Here is a 10,511-nt window from a genome sequence, read left to right as displayed (position 1 = left end):
TCGTGCAACTTTAGTTAGAGACATAGAGTTGCATGGAGGCCTAGAGATCTTAGAAAGAACATATAATCCAACTCCGTGAATAATTCAAATCCGCCAATATGGGAGGGGTACAGTTAAAAGCATACAAATGGTACATTAAAATAGATCAAATTATTACATAGGTAAAAAAATGACATGTTAAAAGAATAAAAATCACATTAAAAGATTTAAAAAGAAATAAAATACTTTAAAATAATACAACACCCGGTAATGTCGTCCTGCCATGTGTCCTCATGACACCAGGGGGATCGGCCGGGGTCGTGGTTCTCGGGGCTCGTCCCGGTTCGATTTTCTGGTCGTCCTGGGTTTTGTTTCGGGTTCCCGATGTTTTTGGGGGTTACGACTTTTGGCGTTTTTCGGCGCGGAATTGCGGCTTTTCCCCTTGCGCCTTGGCATTTCGGCTTCGTGCTTTTCGGGTTCGAGCGGCCGCGGCGCTTATCGTCCCGAGGCTGCCACTGTACCAGAATGGGGCTCTCTGCCCCTCTGGAGTAGCCCCTACTGGATCTGGGGGTGCTGGTCAGTGCCGGCCCCTTGCTGGTGGCTGTCTCCCAGGGACGTAGCGGGCAGGGCCAGAACAAGTGCAAGAGCTGGTGTCTGACTGCCACATGGGGTGGGAGCGGAGAGAACGGGATTGGAAAGGTTCCTCTTTTGGACACTAGTTTGTCGCACAACCTTGCCAATGAGTGTGGACTAACTCCAGGAACATCTGCTAGCAGCCAGACGGACAGGACAGACAGAGGGGTAGCTGTATTGCGACAGTTAACAACTTCTAAACAAACAACTCCATCAGGCATTTCCCTTTAATGGCCAAACGAAATGGCAATTTGACCTTTTAAATTTCCTTGGACTTTGCAAATCTCCCTATTGTCCGATGGCCAGGAGGAGGAGGGAGGACTGCCTACAAAGCTATCCTCCCCCATTTATTACCTCTTACTAAGCACTGAAACAACACTGTCGGCATCTGGACTAACATTCTCCACTTTGTTGTTGTTTTTTTCTTCTTCTTTCCTGTTTGGCTTTGTGTCATCTGCCAGATGACGAGCCCATTGGAGCATCGAAGCCTGCACAAGCATCGTATTGTGCATTTCAGTGGCCCACTCAAGTATCCCTGATGGGTTTTTTGTTTGATATATAGATGAGTGGAGCTTGATTGCCCTCCAAGTGGACCGGTTTCATATCAAAGCATCCAGGGACCTACGCGGCCTTTACTTTCTTCCTCTCTCAAAATGGTGAACTTTTGAGCACTGTGTCTGAGTTTGGGTTGTCATCCCATGGGTTGGTCACCACTCGAGAACACTTTCAGTTGACTCTGTCGAGCGCCAGGCACAGCATGGGTCCCCGCAGCATTTCTCCCCGGGATGATGGGCCCGAGGATGCCCTCACCTGGTGTAGGTTTGTAGTGTCTGGTTGCCTCTTCTCTCTGGGTCTTCTGCGTTTTCGCACTTTTGTTTGGGTTTTGCCAATCGCCTCTTGCGGGGCTTGTGCCTTTCCCCTGATTCCTCTCCCGTGTTGCTCTTTGGATGTGCGGCTCGTCACTCTTGTCTAGCTCCGGCTTTCTCCCCCCCTCTCCGTGGCTGTGTCTCACTCCCTCTCCGCTGGCTCCGGCCCGGCCGCTTTGGTGAGTAGTCTCTGTTGTGATGCCTGGACAACCTATCCCCAATGCTTAATCTGCCTTTCTTTGGCCAGCCGTTGAACGTCGTGTCATGCTGCACGTGTCTTTGCTGTGTGCAGTTCTTTCGCTTTTAACTTCTTGCTTTAGAGGTTCATAGCTCGTACCCTCTTGCGGGGGGTGCTTCAATTTGTGCCTTTCCCCTAGAATTTCTTCCCGTGGTCTGTCGTATCTCTGGATGTAAGCGGGTTACTCTACTGGGGTCCTCTGTCTAGCTCCGCATCTCTCATTTTGGCGTGGCATTCCCCTACATATAGTTTGGCTACAATATTATATTTAATTTATTTATTGATTGAATGTATGCCGTGCCTTTCTCCTGGGGTGGGATCCAAGTGGCATAATACCAAATAGCCATAATGCACATACACTGACAGTGTATGTTTCAAAAATGGTGTATGAGAAAGGAAGAATGATGAAAGAAAGCAAAACACCAACAGATCCTTTCAGGTAGAGGAGAAGAAAAAGAAAAGGCAACCAAGAAACAAGCAGGAGGAGCAAAGCTTGAGCAAAAAAGGCGGCACCTTTGGAATAAAGATCCCCTGACCGTCAGAAAGCGTTGATATTGTACGAGGAAAAGGTAGACAGTGAGAGAGACTGTGGCCAGATCACAATTGTGGCAGAGAGATCACAAAGGAAAGTGGCCAGATGTTGTGCTTAAAGAGAACATCCCCACGAAGTCCTGATCAGGCAACATGGAAAACAGCCAACGACCTGGAGCCCATGGACAGAAGCTCAAAACTCCAGGCAAGCTGGCCACTCCACAGTCAGCATGCTCCAGAGGAAAGGGATCCCTTTGGACAAATTGCATGTGATTCTGAACAGGAGCGAGCAATAAGGAGAAGAGCCAAAATGCCAGAAAGGAAAAGTGATTGTGTCAGAGCTCAAATGTGGTGGAGAGATCCCAAAATGGAGGTTGGCAAGCCAGACTCTTTTATTGCTCTTTGTGTTTGTAGTGTTATTCCATTTCTCGTTATTGGGGATACTGACATTGGAAGCTACGCAGGATCTCATCTGGTTAGTACTGGGTGGGAAAAGGCCAGCAACAAATGTCTGGGTACTGTTGCTATTTATCAAATATCAGCTGCTGCAGGAGATGGCAAACCACCTCTCCTTCTACTTCTTTGTCTAAGAAAACCCTGTTGGGTTGCCCAAGCTGACAGAAACTTGAAGACACATGCGCACAGGTGGGGTCCCTATCAGGCAGATCGATCTAAAGCCCCCGGACACACAACCACAACCCAAACAAAGTTATATGCCCAGGAGGAATTTCAAAACATCCTGGTTTGTTCAGAGAGTGTGCCTTTGCCAGCCTTTCCTTGAGGCTGAGAGTGTGTGACTTACTTGTCTAGTGGGTCTTCTTGGTTTGTTCAGAGAGTGTGCCTTTGCCAGCGTTTCCTTGAGGCTGAGAGTGTATGACTTACTTGTCCTCAGGCTCCCTTGGGAGGGAAGGCAAGCCGCAGAGGACAAGCTTGGGCTGAGGACGCAGCCTCTTCGAGGAGGCTGCGTCCTTGGCCCTTTCCTGTCCTCTGTGGCTGCGGAGGACAAGCCTGGGCCAAGGATGCAGCCTCTTGGAGGAGGCTGCGTCCTCGGCCCTATCTTGTCCTCCTCTTCCCGGACGTCCCCTTTACTCCAAAGGGCTCTTTGGAGTCCTTTGAGGGGAAGGGAAGGGAGGCAGGGCAGGAGAGGACTTGGTGGCTGCAGAGGAAGGTAAGTAGGGAATGAGGGAGGGAGGAAGGAAGGAGAAAGGGAGGAGGGGAGGGGAGAGGCGTCAGATAGTACGGAGTTTTGGTTAACCAAAGGTTGGTTAACTGAGACTCTACTGTAATAAGAATAAGAATAAAATTTTATTTGTATCCTGCCTCTCCCACAGGATCGAGCTCCTTGATCCAGAGGACAGATACTGAGGGTATTATGTCTAAGGAATGATTGAGAGGGAGATTTTAGTAGTAGGAAAAGAGTCTGAAATGATGGTGGCAAACCATGTTTTGCATTTGACAGTGGCAGTGGAGGGAGAAAAGGAATACTTGGCATGATTCCTATAACTGTTCCCAATAGAATTGGCTCACTGCATGTATGAGATTTAAATAACAGGTTTCGCACATTTTGCTTCTATCTGTTATGTTTATTAGAATTGTGTTTTCCAACTGCACATTACATAATCTCAGGGCAGTGAATAAAATCAATGCCATTCATTTTAAATGCTATAAAGCAGCAAGTAATAATTTAAGCAGACTAAAACCATTGGATGGGGGAAACAAAACAAACAAAGTTATAAGCAGTTAAAAGAACTGGATACCATTGAAAAGCAGAAGGCATGTGCAGGGTCTCCTTCCCTGGAGGTCTTTAACCAGAGGCTTGATGGCCACCTGTCAGAAATGTTTTGATTGAGAGTTCCTGCATGGCAGGAGGTTGGACTGGATGGCCTTTGTCTCTTCCAACTCTACTATTCTATGATGGTTTCTGTGCATGGCAGAAGGTTGGACTGGCCCTTGTGATCTCTTCCAACTATGATTCCTTGATTTTATGAAATTAAGGTGGCCCCACAGGCTGAAGAAACTATGGCATGTATGAAGGCACAAACTGGAGTTATATATTTGTGCCTGGTTGGAATTCATGATCCCTACATATTGCTAGTATAGGGAAAATGTAGGTACTGTGAAACAACCCGTCCCCAATTACCAGGCAGCAGCTGCTGCAAGCAACAAAGGTCTGTTCCCTTGTTCATCCACAGTTCCTCTGACTGACATTTCAACTCCTCTCCCATGACCAATCTCTGGTGTGAAGGGAATGCCTGTTTCTCTCTGTCGCGATGCTGATTGCTCATGGGAAGGAGTGGGCACTTCAGGCAGCTGCTTCCCAATTGACAGAACAGATCCATGATGCTTGCAGTGGCTGCTGTCTGGTAGTGAGGATTTGGGTCAAGGAGATGCTACTTAGTTTCATAACTAAGGTGGTTATGTAGCAAAGTTAGGGATAGAGAATCATGGTTTTACTTGGTGCTGGAATGAAATCAGCATTTGTGTCAGTTAGACCTGTTAGGGGAGGGCATTTCAGGTGCGATGGCAGAGAAGGCCTAATTCCCATATTGTTCTGAGATTTGGTCCACCTGATGGGACACAGATGAAGTCTCCTCCAGTAGATCCCCATCTTCAAGCAGGCACTAACAGAGAGAGAGGGACACCTTCATGATCCCAGGTGGGGTGGGGTGCTGCTGCTCCCTGGCTTTCCCCTCTAAAGCAGACAAGGCAGCAGAGGAGGAGAACACCATGAGTGAACAAGCTAGCCAAAGCAACAGGGACGGAGGGGGAGCACACACCTGGCTCACTTCCCTGTTGCTTTGGACAGCTTGCTCCTGCAAACTACCCAAGGCAACTGGGAAGGCAGGTGAGCATGTGCCTGTTCCTCATTCCCTGGCTGGTGTTCCAGGGCAACGGGGGGGGGGCACTTCGTTCCTTGCATCAGGTGATAGCAATGCTGCAGCCAACTCTTCAGGCAGTTCTAGCTCCAACCATTGTAGAGGTCTGCCTTTTGTACTGCAAATTTTGTGCCCATTTTATGTCTTTGACTTGTATTTGGTTTTAAGCAGAATATAAGGTCCAACAAGGAGCCCTGGTGGCGCACTGGTTAAATGCCTATACTGCAGCCACTCACTCAAAAGCTATTCACTCTGTCACTTGCTATTTGATGTTCTTTTGTTGCCTGTTTTATTGAATCATTTCCTGGATTGCCATGTACTTTATATGCATTATGCTACTAGAGAGGTCCCTTCCCCACCACCACTTTGTGTTGTGTCTTTTTAGATTGTAAGCCTGAGGGCAGGGAACCGTCCAGTTAAAAAGATTGTATGTACAGCACTGTGTAAATTTACAGCGCTTTATAAATAAAGGTTAATAATAATAATAATAAATACAGTAAGGTTGTGAGTTCAATACCAGTAAACGGCTCAAGCTCGACTCCAGCTTGCATCCTTCTGAGGTCACTGAAATGAATGACCCAGATTTTGGGGGGCAATTAGCTTACAGTTGTAAACTGCTTATACACTGTTAGTTCAGTATGAAGCGGGATATAAGTAAAGCTGTTTGATTTTATTTGTTTAAACACATAAGACACTGAAAAAGTGGCTGCATTTCCTCTTTCAGATTGTAACGCATATCACAGTCTGGTGAGCCTTTCTATTTCTCTTTCACCAATCCAGAGAGGCAATTGCAACTTTGTAGAATTTCAATGGCTTTCTTCAGCAGCATAGTTTGCATCTTTTCAAAGGCACTGTGCCTAGAACCAAACCCTATCAGATACCAGGCCCCACTGTACAGCCCTCCTTCACCATTTTCTCTATGACAATGCTGCTAAAAACATCTGGCTAGACAGAGAATAAGAAGAAAATGGAGGCTAAGGAAGTGTAAAAGACTTGGTAAAAGTAGCTTCATGATGAGTTTTGTTAACTCAGCCTGTAGTGCTCTGTTGGGAGACATTCCCAATGTATACAATTCTGGTTTCTTTTGAAAATTAACTTTCAAAATTATAACATTATAAAATGATAACAAGGTTTTTGATTCCAGAAGTTCTTGGCCAACTCACAGGTCCACTACATTTTGGTTGCCAAAATTTTGATCCTCCAGATGTTTTGGACTTTGGCTCCCAGAATTCCTGACGGTTGGCCAAACTGGCTGAGGTTTCTGGAAGTTCAAGTCCAATAAACCTGGAGGACCAAAGTTTGGGAATCACTGTGATAAAATAATCTTACCTGATGTTTACATTTCTAACACAAATTTAAAACACCTTTGTGCATTTTGACCAAATTTTCTGGTGTCAAATACCAATGATGCATCATCTTATGAATGTTCTTGTTCAAATCATAACACAAATTTCATTCCCTTCAATCATAATTCTGCCCACTGCTGCAAATATATATTGTATGGCAAATTTCGTGCCCATTTTATGTCTGACTTGTACTTGGTTTTAACAGAATATAAGATCCAACAATTTTTAATTATTATCCTAAACTCTCTAAACAAGTCCAGCTTCTCTTCTAAGTACTCTTACATGTTTTTTTAAACAAAAATCTTTTTACAGATCTCAGATTTTGAGACTTGCATTTTAATAAGTAACAAATCAATGAGGGTTCCCTGTGTGGGTTCTTTGGTGTGAATGTGAAGTCTGAATATCAAATTTGACTATGAGAAGCTATTTCCCTATTTCATGGACTGCTATGGCTTTTCCTCTGTGTGTATTCTTTGATGTGAATGTAAACATCCATGCTGAATGAAGCTCTTTCCACATTCCATGCATTTATATGCTTTCTTTCTTGTGTGGGTTCTTTGATGTGAATTTAAATGTGCATTTTGACGGAAGCTTTTTCCACATTGCATGCACTGATATGGTTTCTCTCCTGTGTGGGTTCTCTGATGTAAACGTAAGGTTAGACTATGAGAGAAGGACTTTCCACATTGTATGCATTTATGTGGTTTCTCCCCTGTGTGAGTTCTTTGATGTGAACGAAGATTTCCACTGTTAATGAAGCTCTTTCCACATTCCACACATTTATATCGTTTTTCCCCTGCGTGGAAATTTTGATGTGAGTGTAGACTTCCACTCCAAGTGAAGCATTTTCCACACTGCATGCACTGATACGGCTTCTCCCCTGTGTGGGTTCTTTGATGTGAACGTAAAGTTTGCCTATGAGAGAAGGTCCTTCCACATTCTAAGCATTTGTTTGGTTTCTCCCCTGTGTGGGTTCTTTGATGTGAGTGTAGACTTCCCTTCTGATTAAAGCTCTTTCCACATTCCATGCATTTATATGGTTTCTCCCCTGTGTGGGTTCTTTTATGTGTCCATAGATGTGCATTCTGACTGAAGGTTTTTCCACATTCCATGCATTTGTATGGTTTCTCTCCTGTGTGGGTTCTCTGATGCGCACGTAGATTTGACACGTGACTGAAAGTCTTTCCACATTCCATACATTCATACAGTTTCTCCCCCGTGTGGCATTTTTGATGTGAATGTAGACTTGAACTCTGAGTGAAGCTCTTTCCACATTCCATGCATTTATATGGTTTCTCCCCTGTGTGGATTCTTTGATGTGAATATAAATATTGACTATGAGAGAAGGTCTTTCCACAGTCTATGCACTTATATGGCTTCTCCCCTGTGTGGATTCTTTGATGTGACTGTAGATTTCCATTGTGACTGAATGTCTTCCCACAATCCATGCATTCATAAGGTTTTTCCCCTGTGTGGGTTCTTTGATGTGAATGTAGATGTGCCTTCTGACTGAAGCTCTTTCCACACTGCATGCAGTTATATGGTTTCTCCCCTATGTGGGTTCTTTGCTGTGTATGAAGATGTCCAATCTGACTCAAGTGCTTTCTACCTTTCATGCTCTCATATTTTTTCTTTCCTGTGTAGATTCTGCAATGCATGTTTAAGTGAAATTTATATTGGAATATTGTTGCACAAATGGAAGAATTTACCCTTCTTTTCTCTTTATACTTTTCCTGTGGGTTCAGGAGTTCACAAACATCATCTTGCTTAGAAGCAGAGGAGTTCTTTTTACCATTCTTTGATTAGTTTCCCTTTTGCATTTCAGTCCCTTTTAATTTACAAACTCTTCTTTCTCACAACAATCTTGGTTGTTTCCTATGACATCATAGAGGGATCCACAAAATTCTCCTTCTGATGCTTGCTAATTGCTTGAGAAATAAGAAGAAGATCCCATTAGGATCAAGAACAATCACTGCTTTTCCCTTTCCTCTCAGCCAAGAATGTTGGACTGGATGGCCAACTGCACCAACCACAGATTTTTGTCTTTGATCCAAGAGATCCCACTTCTCCCCAGTGAAATATACAGCCACTTCCTCAAAAGAGACTGGGAGCAGCAAGGGAAAAATAACAACAATTCGCTAATCACAAATCATCTCTTCTGAAAACGTCCCTCTGTGAACATAAATAAGGTGGGTGGCTCTCCATAAGCTTTTTTAGCTCAATGATTAAAAATCCATTTTTTAAAAGTAGGATTCATAGCTTCACATGAGCAAAAGAGCAGACACTTCAGTCTTCTCTTCTTATGTGATCTCTTTCAGATTAGACTTCTTTTGCTTCTGAACTGCCTGTGAGGAAGACAAGGAGGGGGGAATGAGGCCATTCTGTGGACTCCAAAGGCTACTTAAGTGTTATACAGCATACAATATACAGTACATTACAGTGGTACCCCGGGTTACGAATTTAATTCGTTCCGCCGCCGCGTTCGTAACCCGAAATCCTTCGTAAGCCGAAAAAGCCATAGGCGCTAATAGCGAAAGCCGCGATTTCGTGCGAAAAAGCGCCGAAAACAAAAAAATTTTTCGTAACCCCCGAATAACCTTTCGTAACCCGGAACAGTTTTTTTTTCTATGGATTTTTTTCGTAACCCGGAATTTCGTAAGGCGGCGCATTCGTATCCCGGGGTACCACTGTATATTGGGGCTCTAGAGGTTTTGAGAGGTGATACAATTTTTAAATAAAAAGGAAGGAAGGAAGGAAGGAAGGAAGGAAGGAAGGAAGGGGGCATTTGAGCGTATTAGGAAAATGAGGTCAGTGGATGACCCTTTGGGAATGTGGTAGCTGACAGGAACACTTTTGATTCACGGTTTTATTTAATATCTTCTTTTAATTAACTCCTGCTTTTGGGGAGTGATAAATGGAACAAGAAAGAAGGTACAACAAATGAAGCAGGGCAGCATCTGATAGAACTTTGTGAAGCCAATGAGCTTTGAAAGCTTGCAACATGCATTTTGTGCATTTTGGTTGGCCCAATAAAAGTTATTGTACTGTTTTGTGGATTTGGGGTGTTATTGTAGAAATATGGCAGAAATAACTGACAGGGCTCCAACCTACAGAATCTTGGGATTTGTAGTTTCTTGAGGTACCAGGATTCTTAAGCAGAGACGGCTAAACATCTTGTAAAACTACAAATCCCAGGATGCCATAAAATGAATCTACAGCACTTAAAGTGGTGTCAAACTGCCTTGTTTCTACAATATAAATCCACCCATCACCACCTTTCTCATCTATCCCTCTATCGTTTCTGTCACTCAGGTTTCAGGGTCCTCTTTGTGATCCCCTTTCTTTGGAAAGACCCAAAAGAGAAAGGCAGGAATAATAATAATAATAATAATAATAATAATAACAACAACAACAACAACAACAACATTATTATTATTATTATTATTATTATTATTATTAGTCTTTATATCCTACACTTCTCCTAGAACAGGAATTCAGGGCAGCTCACAACATTAAAAAACAATACATTTGTCCCTCAATATTCGCTAGGGTTAGGGGCACAAGATCCCGTGATTATGCAAAAACTGCAAATAAGAAAAACACCATGTTTTCATCTGAAAGGACACCTCTCTAGGAATCTCTAGGTCATCCACTGCAACTCTGTGGTCAACACCCAACAGACACTGACCACAGAACTGCACTGGAGGAGCTACAAATGTCTAGTAGAGTATTCTCTCTAGGAACCTCTAGGTCTTTCAGTGCAACTTTTAGTTAAAGATGACCATAGAGTTGCACTGGAGGACCTAGAGATTCTTAGAAAGAACATATTAATCAAATCCGTGAATAATCAGATCCGCAAATATGGAGGGGTGAGCATACAGTTAAAAGCATACAAAAATGGTACATTAAAATAGAATCAAATTATTACAATAGTAAAACAAATGACATGTTAAAAGAATAAAATACAATTAAAAGATTTAAAAAGAAATAAAATACTTTAAAATAATACAACACCCCGGTACATGTCTGTCCTTGTCCATGT

General features: G+C 43.4%; 1 protein-coding gene across 1 annotated transcript; it reads right to left on the bottom strand.

The window, feature by feature from the left end:
- Positions 1-6,784: 6,784 nt before the first annotated feature.
- On the bottom strand, positions 6,785-8,834 carry LOC121923007 (zinc finger and SCAN domain-containing protein 2-like). Its single transcript, XM_042453074.1, has one exon. The coding sequence runs from the start codon at positions 8,125-8,127 to the stop codon at positions 6,916-6,918; it is 1,212 nt and encodes a 403-aa protein (XP_042309008.1). The 5' UTR covers positions 8,128-8,834; the 3' UTR covers positions 6,785-6,915.
- Positions 8,835-10,511: the final 1,677 nt, after the last annotated feature.

This window comes from Sceloporus undulatus, chromosome 2 (assembly GCF_019175285.1).
Source record: "Sceloporus undulatus isolate JIND9_A2432 ecotype Alabama chromosome 2, SceUnd_v1.1, whole genome shotgun sequence".
NCBI classification, from domain to species: domain Eukaryota; kingdom Metazoa; phylum Chordata; class Lepidosauria; order Squamata; family Phrynosomatidae; genus Sceloporus; species Sceloporus undulatus.
This window is presented reverse-complemented; position numbering and strand designations above follow the sequence as displayed.

Excerpts from the sequence above, each read along its gene's own strand:
- LOC121923007 (XM_042453074.1), bottom strand. The coding sequence starts at position 8,127 with ATGCATTGCAGAATCTACACAGGAAAGAAAAAATATGAGAGCATGAAA.